Here is a 22418-nt window from a genome sequence, read left to right on the forward strand (position 1 = left end):
CGCGTTACGCCCCGTGTTCCGCCCACTTTCTAGTGTATGCGCAGAGGTTGTGCGCTTTCACTGTGCGCGTCGCGCACGTCTTTCGGGATGTTGCAGTGACGTGTGCGCCATGCACGGGTTTGGCGCACATCCCGAGGAAGACACGCGCAGGGACTTCCATGAATCGCACGCGTGCGCGTGCGCCTCTTTTTTTCCGCTTGCGCCTGCTTGCGCGTAGATTTTCGGCGCACGTTTGTTCCATGAATCGGCCCCTAAAACTCTTGTGTGATCCTAAAAGAAAGTTGCTAAAAACATGAAAGAAGATATAACTCTATTTTCTTGATTTATTCGTGGTAAATCCACCTGATATTAGTTTTAGTTACCGTGTGCCGGATTCTCAAAAATGAGCACAAATGAAAGAAGGTTATGCACTCATTTCATTTGCGCTCATTGCTGAAATGGTCAGGTCATGAGGTTTTCAGAGGTGACTGGGGCTGGGCAATAGTGCACAGATGCACTGTCCATCTCCCTTGTACACTAATATATGCAAGTATAACAGCCGTGGGTCACACTTGGAAAAGTGATCATGACAGAGACAGACATTTCACTGTTGTGATTTGCACCTCTCACAGCACATGTTTCAAAAAGCATAGGGGGATCACCCTCATTTCTGAGTATTAAAAGGTGCATCCCATTTGTGAATTCAGAATGCACTTTTAAATGCCCAGAAATGTCCCCTTGTTTGCGCAAGTGTGCAAAAAGGGGGTGGGGGGTGGGCATCTGAATGAGCACATCTTAGAACCGTTAGTTCAGATGCCATTTGAGAATTGGGCTGCTCCTTATTTTGGTGTCAGTTTATTTTTTTATTTGAATCTCCTACCACACTGGCTATACACCATGCTAAAAACAATGTATCATTCTCCATCACATTTTTTTAGACTTATATAATTGTCATGTAGGCGTAGGATTTATTGAGAAGCCCCCATCAACCCATGGATATAATAAGCTATATATCAAAATTCTGAAAGAAAGAAAGAATACATGCTGACAAAAAATGTACATTTTGTGCCATTTGTGCTTAAACTAGAAGTATATGTCTACTAAACTGCAGAATTCCACTGTCAATGGTCGTATTGGCTCTTCTTAACAAAAGATATCCTAGAAAGGGAGCTGCTTCCTCCCTGGTACTGTGGCATCACATAGCAAAATGTGGCTCTTTCACTTAATAAAATGAGAGTCCTAGAGGTCGAATAGTACATTTTGCGTCCTTTAAGTAGCATTTTGAAAAGTCTGCTTACATTTTTGAAATAGTCAAAAGCCTGTTTTTATCTGGAAGCGCCAAATCACTAGAAGACAGGTGGTCTGTTTGATGTATCTTACCACAGACATCTGGGGCCAGATAACAGAAATTTTGCACCGGTGTAAATGCAAAGTTGTACATTTTTAGCACTAGGGCAAAGTTTGCCCTATTTTTAAAAACATTGGGACATATTAGAAAACCATTGCCCATTGACGAGTGCAATTTCACATGTTATAAGCACCAGGGCAAAAGTTGCCACTGTGCAAAAAAAGATACATTTTTGTTTCATTTCTGCAACAGAGCAAAGTTTGTCCTAGTGCTAATACTGAATGGTATTAGCACTAGGACATATTGTGCACTGGTGCAAAAATGCATAGAAAATGTATCTTTTTTTCCACTAAGGCAATTTTTTCCCTGTGTGTATTTATTCCGCATTTATTTGACGCGCACATAACACGTAGCTATCTAGGCGCTAGTTGAATTGTGGAAGGGCAGGTTATTTATAATCCACTCGTTTTTTTTTCCAAGCGCGGGTCCGGGATTCAAACCTGTGTTTGCTCAGCGTGGTCTTGCTTCCAAGACCCGCGCGTTACCACAGAGCTATCCTCCCGTCCTATTTTACAAGTATACAACATGTGTATAACATGCCTAACTGCACTTGTCATGGTGCAATTATTTTCTAAGATGTCCCAGTGTTTTTAAAAATAGGGCAAACTTGGCCCTGGTGCTAATACTGTGCAACGTTTCTGTAATCTGGCTCCTGATGTTGCCATTTTCCTTTCGGTGTGTCCCTCCGCGTGCAGTCTGTGCTGCACAATCATTCCCTGTGTCAGACTGCACAGGTCTCATGCACAGGTTTCTTACTGTGCGTCTCCTGCTGTGCACCCCTTGAGCCAGGTTCATAACTTTATCAAGTGTATACTTCTTTCTCCACCCATCCTGTACGAACGTTTAGTTCAGCTTCTTTTAATAGACAATCAGTATTCAAGTTGTCCTTCATAATCTACCCTCCTAAAAACAAACATGTGCCATTGAGGATATTTCTCTTCTGTGAAAGGTAAAGTGAGCGGAAACGTGGTTGTAGACCCTCCCCAGTGGGCACCTTCCCAGAGAACAGGTTATTTGGCCATGTTCATTTTTGGAAGAGGGGCTCCAAGACCTTTACTTTTATTTGAGAAGAGTGTAAATGGTAAGCAGCGTACAATATATGGGCTAAAGTACCCCTTACTATATGTTATAAAAAATATTGCAAGTTACCGAGGAGTTCTGTGAATAAATAAATAAAGGAAGGAGGCCGGAGGCTGAGTTGCTTTGTGAGGTCACAGAACTCTGAGGTGACTTGGAATATCGGTTTTATGTAGAGAAGGAAGTTTTTTATTTCTTATAATACATGGCCACAAGCTGTCACCCACGTTAATACCTGACCACTTGCTTTATCTAACCTAAGGGGTCTTCCAGTTGTAGAAACATGTTATCAACGTAGAATCTGGTCCGGTTAATACACAGCTTCTAGGGTGCTGCAGAAAAATAGTTGAAGCAGTTTAATGAAATGCATGTAAAGCGCATTATGCTTTCTAATAAGTAGATAGATTCTTGCTCCCATCTCTAGCAGTGCACAAAATAAACATACAGCCATAGACAGTTCCTCATCATTTAAAAGCTCAGTTTCACAGAAAGCTAATTTTCAAGAATTGAATATAAAAGCTTACCATGCCCTTGAGTGCTGCAGTGGCAGCTGGAATTCTGCTCTGTACTGCCACAAGCAGCAGGCACTGCGGATCACAAGTCATATGCAATAATTGATTACAGGTTGGTAGTGAGGTCATTTTTTTAATTAACGGTCAATAGTTATGTCAAAACTAACCTGTTATAAAAGCATTATTTACAACTTTTATAGAGGTATGTTTTATTTTCTTTAATTGCTTATAGCGTGAACCTTGCTCGAGAGCAGCAAAGCGCTCTACAATAGGAGGGTGACAGCCTAGGGCGTGGCATTTTATACAGTAGCGCAGTACTTGCTGAATGGAGCGAGAGATTTGTACTTGTCTGGCAGGTATTGTCGAAAGAGCATGTTTCCGGTATTTTCTGGAAATGGAGAATGGTGGCATTTCGAGCCTCTGCTGGGATTATGTTCTTAATGGTCGGGGCATGACCGGAGAGGGACTGCTTGCGAGTGTTCTCTTAATGGGCTTGCTTTGACTCCAATCTTTACAAAGTTTTGCTAGGTGAGTTGCAAGAGCCCCCATAGAGGTGGAGTTTGGTGGCAAGTATGTTGGTGCTCCATTCCAGACTGCTTCGTCAGTGAAATATGAAGTTTTGAATATGATCCCTGCAGGCAAAGGAAGCCAGTGAGAGTGTGCAGTGTTGGAGGGATACAGTAGAATTTGCGGGTTCCGGTAATTAGGCTGGCTGCGGGATGGTGGACTGCCTTGAGGATTGTCATGTGCACACTGCAGGCCCAGCTGGTAGGTAATTGGGAAGGGAGCATAGCTCTGTGGCAACGTGCAGTCTTGGAAGCAAGACCACGCTGAGCAGCACAAGTTCTAATCCTGGATCCGCGCTTGAAGCTAAGCGTGTTATAAATAACCTGCGCTTGAACGATCTCAATGCACAAGGCCTCGTAGGATAGGATCACTCCTCCTCCCCCCTTTCCTAGTTGACTATTCGCGTATTGATCCAAATAGATTCTACAATTATTATATCTATCAGCAATTGGAAAATCTTACATCAGATTAGGCATGAGGCCAGGTATTAAAGGGGTGACAGTGTGTGTGGCCTTGTATTATAAGAAATACAATACTACCTTCCATACGTAAAAAGGATATTGCAAGTCACCTCGGAGTTCTGTGACCTTATAAAGGAAGTCAGCCTTCTTCCCTATCTCTCGTTTTTGTTCACATAATATCTCATCCTTCTAAGGTACGGAAGTGAGTACCTTACCACATATATAAGGCATAGAGGATAATGTCAGCATAACGCTCCCATTGAAACAGGCTAGCTGTTCGAGTACATTATCAACAATACCACAAATGCCTTGTTATATAATACACGCCTCTAGTTGTGATCTACATGAACAGCTACTCATACAAGCGATGCTCATAGCAGGCAACATCAGCCTCCAGACGCCTATACCAGCACAATCTTAGTGTTCCAAAAACAAACGACAGCCCTGGTAAACACAGGAATATGTTCTTGGCTTCAAGGCACTTATTTACTAATGCACGAGAAGATTGTAATTCCATCGCCCATCTGAACAGTTGATCATATCATAGAGGATACCCTGCACGCAAGAGGTACTTTGCAAGGGTGTTCAAGGTCATGCGGGAGATGGATGTCTGATTTAAATATGCTGAGAATACGCTTTTAACAAAATAAATATGTAAAAGTTGCTTCCCCAGCTACTTGTGTGCAGTAGTGAGTCTTCCCTTCCTCTCACTTCTTTCTGCTTCTTGGCCAAGGGAGGTAAGTCCTGTAGGTTTCAGAGCACACCCACCCTGCTTGGCTCCACTGTTCCTGTGCCTCGCCCACCTCTGAACGAATGGCCTAGGGGTCATGCATTTCCGAAGGGTGCTTTAGTTTGATGGCAAAGCCTGGCTTCCTGTCTCGTCCACTGGCTGCCAGAGGTGCCCGTGTATGTCCTTCCATGGGGTGTCTTCCGTGTGGGCGATGCTGGGCATCCTTCTGCGTCATCTCTGCCTCTCTGTCTTGCTTGAGGATAGCTGTGCAGCTGGCTATATTCAGTGTAAGAATTGGTGCGGATTAAGATAGTTTGGTTCGATTACACTCCATGTCATTTTGCTAATGCGTTGCTAGTTTGTACAGGCGATTAATTGACACGGTGATGATAAATAGCGATGAATGACCTTTCGCTCTTCTCATGAATGATATTTGAATTTGCTGTGTGTGTTGTTCTCCAATGATTCCCCAAGTGACCTTATCATATTACACTGTCTGTAACCCGTGCAAACAACCATTGTAACCAAACCTCTTAAGCTAAAGCGCCTAGATGCCCCAGGGTTTTGTGCGCTATATGAATGTCAAAATCAATAAATAAATAAGTGCCATTCCATCACCATGTCCATATCCCACTGTCGAAATTCGTATTACTGGCTAAAAAAACCACAGAAATGGAACTTAACACACCACCCACTGCAGTTTATGTAATCCGCCCCCCCCTGCGTTGGTAGTGAAGAAGATGGAAGCATGTCCCCCTCCCTACCTTCCCGGGTGCACAGTACCTGAAGATTGGCGGCCATGGCGTACCCCGACCTGCAGCCGCTGCGTCTGCTCGGATACTGCGCTGGAAGAAAATGTTGCAGCTTTTCACAGATTACAGCTATTTCCTTCCAGCCCTCCAGCCTTCAGGGAGCCATCAACAATCTTCCACATCTACGTAATGTATGCCTTTTCCCACATTGCTTTCCTGAGTGACATCACTCAGGTGTAGTAGCAGAGATGTGTGAGCCATCTGGCCTGTCAACTTAATCACATGCTGCACACTAAATATTACCAATATGTAACTGTGAGTTGCTGATGGCGTGATGTTACATTGTGGTCATTTATCTAGAGCCCATTTCCCACCAGTGCAAAAAGCACTTAGTGATTGGGAGTTTGTGTGTTTTGCTTCGGTGTTGGAGTGCTGGAGATCAGGCGATTGATTCTTGAGTAGATTTCTGAAATGCAATAGTATCAATTGGTTGCAGCAGTCTTTTTGAAGGCTTTTCCGGTTGGTTGGAGCTAGGAGTGGGGATGATTGCCCCCTGCACAGGATTTACTGAAGCCAGTTACTAAAATGACCAGCTGGCTGTTGGAGCATAGGAACACATTGTTGAGCTTTGGAGGCTGATTGCGTCCTTATTGTATTGTGAGGCATAACCATCAAAGGTTTTGTGTTTGATTGGGAGAAATGTAAAGATGTCTGCCACTATTGGGATCCGATATAGCCCTCACAGGATGGGGTAATGTAAGTTCTCCTCTTAGGTTCGCCTTTGTGAGCTGTCATTTCCTTTGGTAGCCCTGCCAATAGTTACCTGCAAAAGGGAAGATCAGTCACACCAGCGTGTGTTAAATGTTGCCACAAAGTTATTCGATGACAACGGCTGAATGTTTTGTATGTGGTTTTGTAGCAGCACATTTTATAAAGCTTCTGTTTGTGTCCAGCGTTTCCAAGTGGTATGATGTTACAAAAATGCCTCTTTTTTCACATTTGGGGTTTATGGAAAATGGATGGTGATTTGTCATAATGTTCCTTGGGACTCCGGGCTAGACTCAAGAATGCTGACCTTTAAGGAAGCCCCTACCACCCAATCTGTCGCCTAGCGAACCGGAAAAGTCTAGCCTACCTCTATACAACACGGTTACACATGGTCGTTGGGTCAGATTAAAAAAAAGACATCTCTTCATGTCTGAGTACAACACCACTTGTTGCATTGCTACACAGGTATTTGTTGGTTAATTGGCTTTGTTAGTTAGCCTCCTGGGACCTCTAAGCAGGTGCCCTCTGCCAATTAAGCGTTACCTCACATGCCTTTCAAAAGGGATAGAAGGGCAACACGGTGCATTTAATGGCATGATACATCTGAACATGTGCTTATTGAGTCAAAAAACGATTAATGTATAAAAGAATGAACGTCTATTTACAATATAATCTCTCAAAAGTCGGTTCTTAATGAATCACCACTAAATCAAAACAAATGAACCCTTTGCAGGGTCCAGGACATTTCTCTCAAATCACAATTATGAGCAGGGGTTGCCAGAAACCACCTCTCAGAAACCAAAACCCAAAACGCTCTGCTCCCACCCACATGAGCACAATTCTCCATACAAAACCTAAAGCTTTAATATCAACTAGGTTAAGTGAAACCTGCCAATGTTAGGTATTCAAATTCAAACTCAACAATTGCATAAATCATAACATAACTTTGTAGGAGAGAAATGCAATGATAAAGGACCACGGCCATGCTGCGCCTTATTAAGAATTCAAATAACTAAATAAATGCACAAAATAAATGCATCAATTCTACACCTCCAGATAGCAATGATCAAAAGCAAAAATGCAGTATTAAAGCAATGTCATTGAATCAAGCCTGTCCCTCCAGGGTGCATATATCAAAAGCAGAAATGCAGTTATGAAAACCACAATGTTAATGAAACAATCACTCATTTAAGAACATGCAAAATGACCAGCAAGATCACAACTTAGAACAAGATATTCCCCACAACTCTTCTAAGATGCCTGCTTGCTAAGTCAAACAGGCATCCCGAATGGCTGTAGCTGGCCACCTGTGACAGGACTCTCTAACAGCGTGCTTCTCCTCAGCCATCCTGTCAGCAAGCCTCCAGGTTTGCATGGCATTATATACTTTAGATGTGGAACCCCCCCGACCATTATACTCACAAGTCATTGAATGCCCCTAATGCAGTTCTATGTTGCAAAGACATTATGACCCTGCTCTTAAGATGTGTATCAACAATTTAATTGCACACCCCTTCAGCTTTAAGGATGGTGCTCTTTGCTGGTTCAATCTTCAAGCTATAGAATTCTTTGCAGAAATATGTATATGTGTGAATGAATGTAAATTTACCCTAAAAACACACACCTCACTGTAGTGCTTGTTTTGCAAATAAAAGTAAATACAGGTTAACCCAGGTGCGTAGCACTTTCAATGTTTCCTGCTATTCATGGCACTATAATGCTATTTGAAATACATCTTGTTTAAGCGCTTAGCACATTACTTATGCAACAGCATCTAGGCTCTATGTACTATCAACAATACCTGGTCAGGCGTAGGTTTGTTCTGCTTTCACAATGGGAATTCTAGCAGGACATGGTGCTTTCACGTAGAGGGACACATGGTTAACAACACATGTCAGATTTACTGGTAGATTTGGGGACATGTTTACGATGTGTGCGTGGAGACAACCAACAGTATTTCCATGTTTTAGTTGTTGAGCTCAATATGTTTCACAACATCCACAATTTAACAGAGTTGACGGCTTACCAAGATGAACTAATTATGTGATGAGAGCACAGGTGAGTCACATGAAAAGGAATGTCGGCCTGACTTTCACACTATATTTGTGTTATTAGGAATTGATGGTTCCTGTTAGTCTGCTCTGGCCTTCCCTAAGTGGAATTAAAGACAGACGGCCCAATTCACAAAGATTTTAACTAGAGCAATTAGAGATGCCCTTGATGGTGCACATCATCCTTTAGGATGGGGAAGCACCTGCGTGGGTCCGCCCACGCCTCCGATAATAGAAAGAAAGAAAGAAAGAAAGAAAGAAAGAAAGAAAGAAAGAAAGAAAGAAAGAAAGAAAGAAAGAAAGAAAGAAAGAAAGAAAGAAAGAAAGAGATGCCCTTGAGCATCTGTGACTGCCAATGCTGCCTTATACCTGATTCACAAAGCCTAAAATTGGAGCAAATCTAGAGATGCCTGGAGGAGCTTTTGAGATGCCGCGGGGCAAATCTTTCAGAAACAAATTTGCATGTGAGCATTTCAGAGATGGCCCATGTATATACAGATATACTCCAGTTTAAAGTTTTGCAGGTCAGATATAAGGTGTTAGGAGCAAATCAGAAATACTCATGCTCATCCCTAATTTGCTCCAGTGCAAATATTTGAGAATCAAGCCTGGAGCCTCTAGCACCCAACATTATTGTTATCTCATAAATATTATTATGAGGATGCAGGGACTAATGTTGATTTTGAGAATGCCATCATCATAATACAGGGTGTATATATGGATGAAATCATCCCGGTCCTGTTAGGCTTGAGGATGCATATGTATTCTATGTTCCCACACTTGACCCATTCTAGGGGTATAAGGCTCACTATGTTTGTGTCTGTTGGTGCCCAAGCAAACCATTTTCCATCGTGTACATGACCCCTGCATCACCATGCAAGAGCAAGTGATATTAAAGTGCAAAATATTAACTGTAAAGCGACAAATGGTAGTGGGACCCGCGCACAACATCCTCCTACCATCGAACACATACCAGGAAGACATTGTATACAACAGCAAAGAAACAACAGAATACCTAAAATAATCAGCAAAACCGAAAGTAGCTTCCATCCCCAAGATTGTAGGACGTCCCAGAACCAAGCACTAAGATCCCAATTTCCCTCAGAACATGCACTTCTGAACTGAGAACATGCAGATTTTGAATTGCCCTAAAGATAGTTGGGGAGGAATCTGGCACGAAAACACAGCAAGCGGACCCCACTAATTAACATACCCCACCACGTTCAGCCAGAATGACATCTAATGCCATCCGGTTCTGAAGTGCCACTAACCTTATTGCTTTCTGTTCTAATGTCATATTATAGAGTATGTCAGTGGTCCGGTTGATGGTCCTCTCCAGTACTCTCGCTAGCCTCCTGATATCTGAGTTTAGTATTTGTCCCCAAAATGGCACAATGGATTTAGCTACATCTCCCAGAATTTGTGCTGAAGTTTCCCCATTCTCGTCCCGCCGTGGACGAGCCTTTAAATTTCTACAGTGCTAGCATTGAATACCCCCGGGTAACAAAATCCCTAAATAACAAGTTCCCTGACAATCCCTGGGTAACCATGGAAATGCTATATTACCGCAAACAAAGTAGACAGGTTCGCCTACATACAAAGGTCTGTCCTCACTAGTCAAATTTGCAACGTTGGTGCAACCCTTAAAATCACCCATTGACTGAGTACCATTCCTCTGTATGCAGAAATAAACTGAATCGTGGCTGTGGTTGACAGTATAAGAAGGTGGCGTGGCATCCCTATTGCCTATAGGAGCCATCTTAAAAGAGATCAAGGGTTGAAAAGGACGGGACAGTCTGTCAGAAGGCCTAATAGAAGCAACATTTTGCTTGCTCCTATTCGCAAAGAGTGAGCATCCCCGGGGCGTTAAGACACGTTTCTCAAAATCATTCAAGTTAGTCCCATCGAAGTTCCCTGAGATGCTATTGTTCCATCGGCCAAAGAATAGTGCTCTAAGAAACGCATAGCAAGCAGTTGTCAAAGGTAAAGGATGAATATACCAACCCAGCCCCTTATCCCCGTGTTGCAGTAAATGCGAACATACACAACAATTGGACCTATTAAAAATGACATGTGTAGGATTCATAATGAGTAGCAACGTGTTGTTGTAGTAACTCTGTCTGTGCTGAGAGTCTCTAGGAGATAGAGTATGCAGATTCATGAAAGGAGTAGAAACAGTGGGTACATTTTCAGTGGGTAACACATTTTCAAGCGGATGTACTACTTCCAGATACCAGAATCCTAAGGCAATGACTATTGTAAAACCGGTTAACATTATCACTAAACAACAATACATTTCGGGGCCCACACATTTGATTGTTCTTTTTCGTGGCTGGTCACACAGTCTCTTATCTGTTCCGTACGAGCGGGAGCGGTTGCAGGCATTGTGTTCTCCAAACGATTTGCACCAAAGTTTATTTGCTGGCGACCTCCAGGCCGAGCGTCTTCTTAGTCCTTTCACAAACCCTAGCCAACAGAATCCCCCTATATACAAATGATCAGGCCAAAAAGGCAAGTCCTTTGATGATTTTCTTTGATGGCACAGCCGAACCTTGCAGTAAGTCTATTTCCTCGGACGCAGATCGTACCTTGTGACTCCTGGTACTGAGCGATCTGTGAACAACGTGTCGTCACTTCCCGTTGGAAGCGACAAATCCAAAGGAGGATCTGATGCAAGATCCAGAACAAATTTTAAAGATGGAACTGTTGGAGAGTGTGGAGGTCAAATGGCTGTTTACCCAGGCCCCACAGGCTCAAGGAGAGTCTACGACACACTCGCGATGCTGTTAACTCCTTCGTGATCGTTGATTGCAGTACTTGTGAGGGGTTCTGTATCTTCTGTAGCGTGTGGCACAGGGTATGGAATTCTCTTGATGTGGGACGCGTGGATCCAGTGCTTCTTGCCTGCTACCCACACCGCCGTCTGTGTGACCAGGAGGACTTTTGTGAGGACCCAGTCTCCCGGCCGTATGCTGTGGCCCTCGTATATGACAGGTAAAGCCTCTCGCACCTGGTGATAAATCAAATACAGATTTTTAGTTAACTGGCCACAGTAATCAGAAAGAAGTACATTTTCGACATCTCCTAAAGAACGGGGCTTTGGGACATTCCAAATGTTAGCTGGCCTACCCATGACCACCTCAAAGGGAGAGAGCCCAGTCTTAGTTTGAGGGGTCGTCCTCATGGACAATTACATGATCGGAAAGGTGTCCAGCCATTTTAGTTTGGTGCCGGCACACGTCTTAGCGAGCTTGTTCTTGATGATGCCGTTGTGTCTCTCTAGTAGTCCAGCACTCTGTGCATGTGTGGCCGAATGGAACCGTTTATCGATCTGTAATCCCACGCATATCTGCAGAATTACAGTAGTGATAAAATGTGGACCATTGTCCGACCAGATGACTCTTAGCAGACCAAATCTTGGAAAATATTCCTTCAGCATGGTTTTTGCCGTGGTCATAGCTGTGGCATCTTTGACGGGAAAAGCTTCGACCCATTTGCTAAAGGCACAGTTAACAACTAGTACATATTTAAAGTTGTTACAACGCTCCATTTCTATGAAGTCAAAATGGATTACTTCAAAGAGGACATAAGGTGGACCAAAACTACCCATAGGAGTTGATGTGCCCTTTCCCACATTGTACTGCAAACAAATCATACACCCCTGAACGAAGCGTTCAGCAACCTTGGGGATTTTATCATTTACCCACACATTTTGCAACATTTTGGTGACCTTACGAGCACAAATATGGGTGGCACCATGAGCCATAACAATCATTATCATAATATACTCGTCGGGCAATAACCACTTCCTTTCAACTTTGTCCACCCAACACTCGTCATCATCCAATTTCGACAAACCCTCAGCCCACTTCTTAGATTCCTCTAATGTGGCATAGGCTTGAATGTTCTTTATGGATTCGATACCCTCATCCAAAGTACAGGCATTTGTGGCTTCCATTGAAGTATACATTTCTGAAGAGAGATCAGTGGCAGTCTGTTTGGCTATCTGATCAGCAAAAGCATTCCCTTTTCCTACATTGTCTACAACCTTCTGATGTGCTGCACATTTCATGATGGCTAGCTGAGTAGGGAGTGCAAGCGCTGAGAGTAACCGTACTATCAAGGAGCCATGCTGGATTTTAGTGCCATGGGAGGTCAAGAACCCTCGTTCTGCCCAAAGTCTGCCAAAGTTGTGAACCACCCCAGAGGCATACTGACTGTCAGTATATATATTTACGGTAAGCCCTTGGGAAAGTTCACAAACTCGGGTCAATGCTATAATCTCTGCAGCCTGCGTGGAGTTATGCGTGATTCTTTTGGTCTCCACGACCGTGCTCAATGTGGTGATTGCATAAGCAGCTGTGGATGTGCCATCAGGGAGTTTGAAACAGGAGCCATCACAAAACAGCTCCCCTTGTGGATTGTTCAAAGGAATGTCTCTTAGATCGATTCTGCCTTTGGTCTCTTGTTCTGTAGTATAAAGGCAGTCATGTGACTCTTCATCACTGCAAGCAGTACCTTGCGGAAAAGGTAAAAGTTCAGCCGGATTAATAATTATTAATAATAGTAATTTATTTAATGTGTTACAGTTTAGTTAATAAACTTTACACATAGAAAGTAATAATTAGACAAAGATTAATTCTAAAATCAAACTAACCAGCCGGATTAACGACACAACACCTCATCAATTTGTATCTTGTTAATCGTGCGGAGGTGAGGTGTTTCGTTTGTGGTCTGTTTAATAGAACATCTACAGAATGAGGTACCATCAGGGTTAAAGCATGGCCTAGGACCATTCCCTCGCTCTGTTTTACAGACGCAGCAGCAGCGACAGCTCTTAAACATATTGGCAAAGCGCATGCAATAGGATCAAGGGCGGAAGAAAGGTAGCCACACGGTCTATTCTTCCCTCCATGTTCCTGCGTTAACACAGCCAAAGCACATCCATCACAATCATGCACATACAACACAAAGGCCTTTTCATAGTTTGGTGTGCCAAAACTGGTGCCGAGCACAATGCAGTCTTGAGCAGATCAAATGCTCTCTGGTGTTCCAAGTTCCACGGCAATGGCAAAGAAATGCCCTTCTTCGTCAAAGCCAACATTGGTTTAATCACTAAGGAGAAGTTCGGGATCCACTGCCTATAGTAAGAAGCCATTCCTATCAAGGCTCTGACTTCCTTCCCGTGTATTTGGGACAGACATACTAATGATCATTATCCGTTCAGGCGTCAACCTTCTTCCCTCCTTTGACAGGAGATAGCCTAAATAGATGACCTCCTGTCGACAATATTGACATTTTTTAAGTGAAGCTTTGTGTCCATGTTGTGCTAGGTGGATAAGTAACAACACAGTGCCCTCCTTACAAGCGCTCTCTGACTCAGCAGCTAAGAGAAGATTGTCTACATACTGAAGCAGTGTACAAGTAGAGGGCAACTCAAGTGTGTTGAGCTGCTCTTTCAAAGCCCTACTATATATGCTGGGACCTAAGGTGAACGCGAGCAAGTATCTACTTTCCATATGTATAAGGATACTAAAGAAACGGTTCTTTAGTTCCACAACACTAAAGTGAGTAGCTGAAGCCGGAATCATGGTTAATATTGTTGTCACATCAGGCACAATGGGAAATTGTGGAGCAACAATCTTATTAATAGCACATAAATCAATAATGAAACGGAAGGTAATTGCATTATCGTCTTTTTTGTACATGGGCAAAATCGGACTATTGCACAAAATACCTGCAATTTCCTCAATCACCCCTCAATGCACAAAATCAGAGACGATGCATTTCAAAGCTTGCTCACCATCAACCGAGATCTTATACTGGGGGATACGTGGCAACTTTACTCCATGTTTCAAAATAATCTTAACAGGCTCAATTTGCAAAACAGAGACATCGTTGTCGTCCATTGCCCACAAACACTCCGGAACATTACTAAATTCTGGCAGCAAAGGTCTGGTTAAGAATTGGGAGACAGAAAGTTGCTGTGGTGAAATTGTCAAACACACTCCATCAGAAGAACAATGAATTACCGCATTTAATTCTTTCAACAGATTCAACCCCAACAAATTCTCTCCACAATTCGTGGTCAAAAGGAATGGACACTGGTCCCTAAATGGACCCAAAGAAATAGGTACCAGCGAAGAAACCGGACAGACGACTGGTGTGCCAGAAAACCCTACAGAAACATTGGTTTGCCCTGACAGTGAAATATTTGGAACCCGTGAATGATCAATGGAACACTTCTGTGCTCCTGTATCTATCAAGAATAGATCTTTCCTATTTCCCACTATCATTTCAATGTGGGGACCTTTCAGATTAACGGGAATAGGCGTTGGTTCCAAACCCTGCTTCGGGCAATCCTAGCGAAACAGAATGTCGTTGAAAGGAAGTTCTTCAGAGAGGTAAGCGGCAGAAGGATGATCAAAAATATTTCTATTGTCCACACTTGGTGTCTGATTGTCCTGCGAAAAAGGTTGCTGTGAATCCTGTGAAAACTGACTTCTACCAGGACCCCCTGCCCCTGGGCGGCCTCTGGATCATCTACCCATATTCCCAAATGTGTTATTCGACCTCTGCTGGAGGATCGGGCATTGTGCACACCAATGACCCTCTTGTCTACAATAAGCACACTGGTTTATGTTTACAGGACCCAATGGCGCATTTCCCTGTGGAACGTACTGACCCCTAAATTGCGATGTTCCCCCTCTAAGGCCTCTGACAATCTGCTGCAATAATACAGTCACCTTTTCTCTTTTCAACTCTTTCTTTTTCGTTATTGACACGATTCTCATAGTACTGAGCCATGTGCAGTACTTCTGACTGAGACTTCGCTTGCCAAGCGCTCTCGGAGGACATCATTTGCGACTGGATGTCAGGCAGCAATCCATGAACAAATTTATCCACAAATAGTCGTTTCCCAGACTCTGTGCATAAGTCTTGCCCACTGTAATCTGAAAATACTTGTTCGAACCGGTTAAAAAACTCGGTAGCACCCTCAGATTTCCCTTGGACACAGGTTGTAAGCTTGTCCCAAATAATCCTTCTTTCAGGAATTATAGTTTTCAATTTTGCAACTATTCTATCAGGCAAAGTTAGTATTACCTGTGGAGGTCTCTCACCAGCTGGACTTTCTCTATCGAGTCTAGCCATAGTATCCCATGTATCTCCTAACCCCAGTACATCATGTACAGTCCTGATCTGCTTCCATAAGTTAACAGGCAGGAGTACAGGAAATAACAAATCAATATCACTTATGGTGAATACTGATGATTGCAAGACAGACTCTATTTCTTTGTAGAACCCTGTCGGATTATTCCTAATATCGGGAATAGATTGTTTAATGGTGTTCACCTATCTCGAGAACAGAACGTGAACGAACTGCGACACATAATGTGCAGGAATATCTTGAGCAACTGCACCTGTTGCAGGATTAGCGGGAATCTCTACTTTTGGGACAAATGTCGGAGGAACCTCTCTCATAGGCAACTGAAAAATAGGCAACTCCGAACGCTTACTAAGTAACAGAGCTAAATCGAGCGCTAAAGCAGCTGAAGAAGTGTCAAACGAAAAAGCCCTCTTATAAATACTCAATAACTCTGCGGGACAACAAATCTTTCTTTTTACACATTCATCCTGCAGGTACTCTACCATTACCTGTGTCACTTTTCTCTGCATTTCTGGCGTATACTGACTATACGTGTCATATACTTCAACAGGAGTTATCGACGTGTCTGAGATCCACCTAATCGCATCTTTCGTACAACTTCGTGTTTCCTCATTCATCGATTTACAACAAGGAAAGAACTGTTTCTGTACTAATATAGCGTCCAAACTATCACCATCTATATCTTCATTCTTCAACCTTTCCAATTCCTTTCTATACCCAAAAACCCTCTCGACATGCTCTTGTACTTTCTCCGCAGTATCTCTAGAGAATGCTAAAGTATTCAGATCCCTTAACCCTTGTGGGAGATCTATATAATTTAGTCTATTCCACATTACACATAAATGCATTCCTAATTCTTCAGTAAAAACGTTTTTCTCAGGAAAATTTTCCAAATTACAGAGTGTGGCAAAAACATCGGCTTGTTCATCCCTCTCCATGCAATGTTTAGCCCACACAGTTAATTCACGCTTTTTCTCTGAAGACACAGTATTACGAGTTACAACCCTCGATCCCGCTCCCCGATCCACTACAAGTGGTGTAGAACCACTTGGAAGTGGGAGAGTAGGCACATTTTGAACATCCGGAAACAAAAGTACTATCACTGACGCGGCAGGCAAGCCCACCGGACCCGTAACAGCAGGCAAAGGTGGAGGAACAGGTGGAGGAGCGATGACAAGAGGAGGAACAACAGCCGGAAGAAGAGGAACATTAAGAGGAACAATAGGAGGAGCAGGAGGAACAACGGGAGCAGGAATGACAGCAGGAAGAGGAACATACAGAGGTGGTGCAGTGGCACCAGGCCTTCGTTCATTTAGAAGTTTGTCAATAAGTTCATCAGATACATGAAAGTCTTTGGAAGGATAAATTTTCTGAATACCGAGTGAAAAAGCCCTATCCATATTCCTAACTGACTCAGACTGTTTATTCTGGTCATATAACAATGCTTTTTCGGTGTTCGTCATATGACGGCGCGCATGCTTTTCTCTACTCTTAAGCCGCTGCATAGCTTCTTTCTTCCAATTCTGTAATACAACGAATGCTGCAGGTCTAGCCTTTTTCTTCAATAATATGGATTCTAAGTATTCAATACGAGGAATTTCAAAACTACCATTGATTGGCCACTGAAGTTCGGAAGCATGTCTAGTTTGTCTGTGCCAAATATCATCCATCATGGGACAATGATCTGGGTGGTTTATTTGAAGTTGTATGGCTTTGTACCAGCAGAGTATAACACCCTGCTTTTGAAAACTGCTGCCACCTGGAAAGGTGTTGGGACCCCAAAGAACTGCCAACTTTGTTTCTCTGAGCCATCCCGGGTCAATACCACCACCTGCTGCAGGGGCTGTTTTTGCTGGTATTCCATCCACATATTTGCTTGCAGATCCACTGGGTTCCTCTGATATTTTGGTGCCATCTCCATCATCGATTCTGCTTCTGGTTTGTGTTTCCCACTCCTGTGAAGAGTGATTGTTATTTTCAGAGCCATTCCATGTATTATGTATTCTACTTGTCCTTTCTGAGCCATCCCTTTGACGAGAGCCTTCATTTCACCCTGTTAAAAGAAGAGGTTATTATTATTGTTCTGCCTCCCTGGAACAGTGCGCTCAGGAACACACACTGTTAGTGCCTACAACTGAGCCATGGCTTGGCAGGTTATTCAATATACTCACCCTCAGGGGTCCCCCTGGTGTGTGTTCTTTGCCTATTGGTTTACATTGCAGGCTACAGGGCTTCTAGGCATCTCTGCTGGTCTCCATCCCTTCACTGGATCACTTCTTCTGGGTCTTCTCTGCCTCCACTGGTCTCCACCGGTTTTGGCTGCTTTCTTCTGTGTACTAGTGGGAAGGAACCTTTATGTGCCTTGCTTTTCAGCAAAACTACAAGTTAACCTACAGAATGTTTCCTATGGGGCCTTGACATTTTAGTGGCTCCCCCTGATTTATTATGGGTTGTAAAATCTATGAATTACACCCCTGCATGTTATAGACATGATATCACTGAGTGTTGCTAAAGTTTCCCTCCTTAGAGTATAATATTCCCTCCTGGGCCTAGTGGCCATCTTACCAAAATATATCCTGAACTTTGGTAGTCCTCCTGGTCGTGTTGGATATTGTGTTCCCTTGTTTACTACTCCTACGTTTTATAACTGGTGTACACATGTATTATGTATTCTACCTGTATTTAGAATATAGTAGGAAACCTGAACTTAAATTCTGTTTGGTACCTTTGGATTGTGAACATGGTGGAAATTAATGTGAGTGATATTATCTAGGTGTCTACTCCTTACCCCCCTCTAAACTTCTATTTGTATAGTGTTTGCCCCCAGGTATTGGGGCCTGCATTTCAGTGTAAAGAGTGAATAAGGCTTTAATTGGTCATTTGCTGTTTTTATATCTGCACAATGATCTGCTGTGTGTTATATTTCCTGAGTATATATGTTCCCTAACACAAATATTATTGGATTGATCTTATTTATCAGAATGCCAGTGTGGTGACTATTGAGAATATGTATCTCTCTGCCTCCCTCCTGAAGTTAAGCCTGACCAATTCGCTACAGATCCCATCGCACATTCTGATCTTTCTATTTGGGGGACACACTGTTCTACCATTAGGTTAGATTGTTATACAGGCCTCACCGATGGGTTCTGCAAAAACCGTTCCAACAATGCTAGTGCAGTTGAGGCAATAATCCTAAATTCAGGGAAAGGTAGACAATCTACATTATTTAGTTGAAGAAGAGGAGGCAAATTAAAATTAGGTTCAGTGTCTGAAACAGAATGTGCCAACATTTCGTGACAAGACAAAATCCCTGCTTTGAAGAAAAAGGTCTGGAATTCTTTGGAGACATGAGATTATATTCAGGGGCTGTAAATAAGTGTACCAATATTTTTGTGATGGAGGGGAGAAAATGCAAGCAGTGAAGAAAACGTTGTAGAATTACTTTGAGGCAGGTGTATATTTTCTAGCTGAGTGTGATGAATGAAAATAATGTTTGGGAGGAAAACATCTCCGAATTGTTTTCCAGAAGGATATTATGTTCAGTGGCTATAATTGAGGAGCCATCTTTGAGTGATTTGACAAAATACTAGTTGCAAAGAAAAAGACTTACACTTCTTCAGGAGCAAAAGAAGATTATATGTTGTGGACCTGACTGTTCCACCTGCCTGTTCACAAAACTAATGTTTCCTGAGGTGGACAAATCCCTTGGAGAGGGGCAGGAAGAAGAGTAGAAGCAGGTCCGACAAAGGAAGGTTTGCCACACCCACAGGAGCAGCAAAAGAAGAAATGGAAATGGGAAAGGTAGGGCATACAGAGGGTTGCATGCCAGTGCAGAAGTCCTGGTGCCAAAGGTTTTATAAGAAGCTGTCGACTCCTAGTAGTCATTCTGTAAAGCACTTGGTAAAGCCAATTCCATGAGCACATAAAGGGCCATGCTATTTGTGTACATAGTAGTAGATGTATTTATATCTGGGTTATTTGTTCTTTGAGCTAGATAAGGGAAGAGGAGGCTGTGTTAACCCAGAAGGGAAATATGTGGCAGGGCTCTGGGAGACACCATGGAGATGGAAGGGGGTTGCATGTGGGGGTGCTGCATGAGAAGGAAAGGAAACAGGTGGGGAGACCAAGGGAGTCTCCCAGCAGATGGTTCATGAGGAGGAAGAGACTGAGGCCTCAGCACATCATCCCACCATTGCTGTGGGTACACATGCTTGACCTGTCCTTGGATATGGATGGGACTCTGTGAACTAAGAGAGCCAGCCTGCCGAGGGCTCTACCCCTAGAGCTTTTAGCTACATACAAGTGACAAAAAAGAAAGGACTTGGACTAGAAAGACAAGGTTTGGACTATATTTGACTTGCTCTCAAATACCTATGTTCCAGCTATTTACAAGATCATACAAAGGGGGTCTAAATAACATTTAAAATACACTCATTGGACATCACCCAATCCCTTGGACGATTCAGTATGAATCCAGCCCCTGAGATACCGTCCCTTAGGTCTCGTCTGTCAGCGAGGAACTTCAAAGAAACTAAAGCTCAAAGAACAAGAGGTGAGTCCAAAAACCCTGCAAACAATGTTGTAATAACCCTGGGTCCCATACACCAGGAGGGACCCTCTTGCAGAGAGGCCAAACCAACCACAGTCTAATACCGGGAATGGAGATTTATCCCACCGAGATCCCCATGGGCACTCACCAAATGAATCAGAAAAGCTGTGGTTCTTTTGTCAAAAGTGTGGCAGGCACCAGAAAAGTCACAGAGCATCTGCAGTGTTGCTAATGAGGAAGGTGCCATTTCTGACTGGACCAAAGTGGCCACTGAGTCACCATGGGCAGAATAATTTGGTCTATAATAGGCAAGAACCAATACAGGTTAAGGAGTGAATCAGACATCCAGGAGGAAGAAGGCCACACGGGTGGGGACCACAGCATACAGCCTTCTGGAAAGCGGGAGCAGAGCAGACTGAGTTTGACCATCCTGACAAGTTGAGCTGAAGAAGCTCAGGGTCTTTGGAAAACTCAAAAGCCTAATAAAGCTTTTGACCCATAGAGTGCAGAAAGGCTTGAGAGGCTGGACGGCCTGAGAGACCTTAGAGACCTGGGACTAATCACAGTAAACTTGACACAATATCATTGAAGAAGGAGCTGGGCATTATGTTACTGTTGAGTGGACTTTGGACTATTGTTAGGAAAGATTTCGTAATTGTAGGTAATTTTCCTTCCATGTGGCAACCCCTAAACTTTTTGCTGTTGTTTTTCACCTTGTTCTTGACTTTGCCAGAGAAGTGCAGCCTTCTGCCGCACTCCTCTGGGCTTTCGCTCCTTTTCTTATGGGGAAACTGACATGCCCTTAAGACAGTCAGTACCGGGGAACGCTGTTTCCCGTAGTTTCTTTCATCGTGTTGCGGCTTTAGTGCAACATGACACAAGAGGGCACTGTAAGCTAAGGTACAGCTCTCTTGGGTCTCTAGCCTTCTACAGGCCCTAGATACTCTTTTAGGATGGTATTTGATCGGTGCAAGTCATTCAGGGACTCGAATGGTGGCAGCGATCGTTTTGTTTATTTTGAGCTCCTTTTGGCGTTCTGAGCACGTTTTTCGCACTGAACCCAAAATGGTGGCCTGGCTCCCAAAATGGCCAGACCACGAGGCTCCTTTGTCTTGTCCACTGACCGTCTTGCTCCCTTCACCTTCCCCAGGTCGAGCGACCCGGGGCCTTCCTTATTTGGGCATGTACTTTCCCGCGAAACGTGGTTGCTTTCGCGGGCTTCTACATGTCGTTTGTGTGCCTCCAGGGTGTGGGCTGGGATGTCTGGTCCCAATACACATCCTGGGTGCCAGAGAGTCTAGGGTAGTGTGAATGCCTGGGACCACCGTGGTCCGTGATTGGTCTGCGTATGGTATGTGTGTTGATGAGCGGATCTCCCATTGGCTCCCCTCCGTTTTGGCGCGAAGGGAACCGTGGATAAGAGGGAGCTGGAAACACCACTACCATGTCGATCTCCTGAGTTCTCACGAACGAAGGAATACAGGAGCCAAGTATCCTGCAACCAAGAGGCTGGACCGAGGAATCGCTGGTGACCCGCTGAAGGAATCCTCCTTTGCACTGCTGTCGTCCTGTGAAACCCTTTCCTCCTTTGATCGAACCAGAAGGCCTGTACTGGTGCTTCGACCTTTGGAATAGCAGGAACAGCTATTCCCGGCGACTTCATCATCTCCTGCCAAGTAAGCCTTCGGAAGTGTCTCTGGGCCATCCAGTTGACTGACCAGCTTACAAGGGAGTCCTGCTCTGTAACTGCCGCCAGGTTGTGTTGTATTTCGAGTCCTTGTCACTCTCCCACGCTTCGTACGCTTGGCGTCCCCAGGTCTGAAGGGAGGAGTGTACATTTGGCTTGAATACACACGGCCGCTCCGTTGTCCTGCTGCGGCAACAAACTGTGCTGGTTTCGTCGATTGGGACGTCTTTTTGCTCTACACGACTACGAGGCGTTCCCTGCTCTTCTGAACCTGCCAGCTGCTGAAACTAACGTGGAGAAGCCTGGGTCTGCTTGCTTCGGGGACCGGTGAGTAGTTTAGCTAGGATCTGGTCGCCCTCCTGCAGTATCCCATTGCTTTTCCCTGCTGTGTAAAAACAGCACCCTTTTGGCCGTACTCGCGCTCTGCTTCTGCCCGCTGTGGAGGCTGCGCTTGAGTTGCGGAACCTGTTCTCCTTCTGCTGTGCACTAACCCGAACTGCCTGACTTCCTCCGAAGAGCTTCCCCTTTTGCCCGTTGGCACCGGCGTGGCAGGTACTTTGAGCACAAGGCTCCACTCTTCGCAGGGCTCGGACTTCCATCTAGTTAGGTGCCTCTGAAGGCGAACTGAGTCTAAAGCGTTATCGCACTGCCTGTTTTCCTTTCCTTTCAGGTGGACTACATATTTCGTGCTTTAAACGCTTGCGATTGT

General features: G+C 44.0%; 1 protein-coding gene across 2 annotated transcripts in view; it reads right to left on the bottom strand.

The window, feature by feature from the left end:
- LOC138579682 (C3a anaphylatoxin chemotactic receptor-like) overlaps positions 1 to 5572 on the bottom strand; it is a 118498-nt gene extending 112926 nt beyond the window's left edge. Inside the window, exon 1 of one of the 2 annotated variants that reach the window (XM_069649922.1) lies at positions 5518 to 5572. In XM_069649922.1, coding sequence (XP_069506023.1) covers positions 5518 to 5535 — 18 coding nt within the window. In that variant the 5' untranslated portion in view covers positions 5536 to 5572. The remainder of the gene's footprint in view (positions 1 to 5517) is intronic. The other variant, XM_069649923.1, reaches the window with a different exon arrangement.
- Between the last annotated feature and the right edge of the window lie 16846 nt (positions 5573 to 22418).

Source organism: Ambystoma mexicanum, chromosome 3p (genome assembly GCF_040938575.1).
Source record: "Ambystoma mexicanum isolate Mex_15411 chromosome 3p, UKY_AmexF1_1, whole genome shotgun sequence".
Taxonomy (NCBI): Eukaryota; Metazoa; Chordata; class Amphibia; order Caudata; family Ambystomatidae; genus Ambystoma; species Ambystoma mexicanum.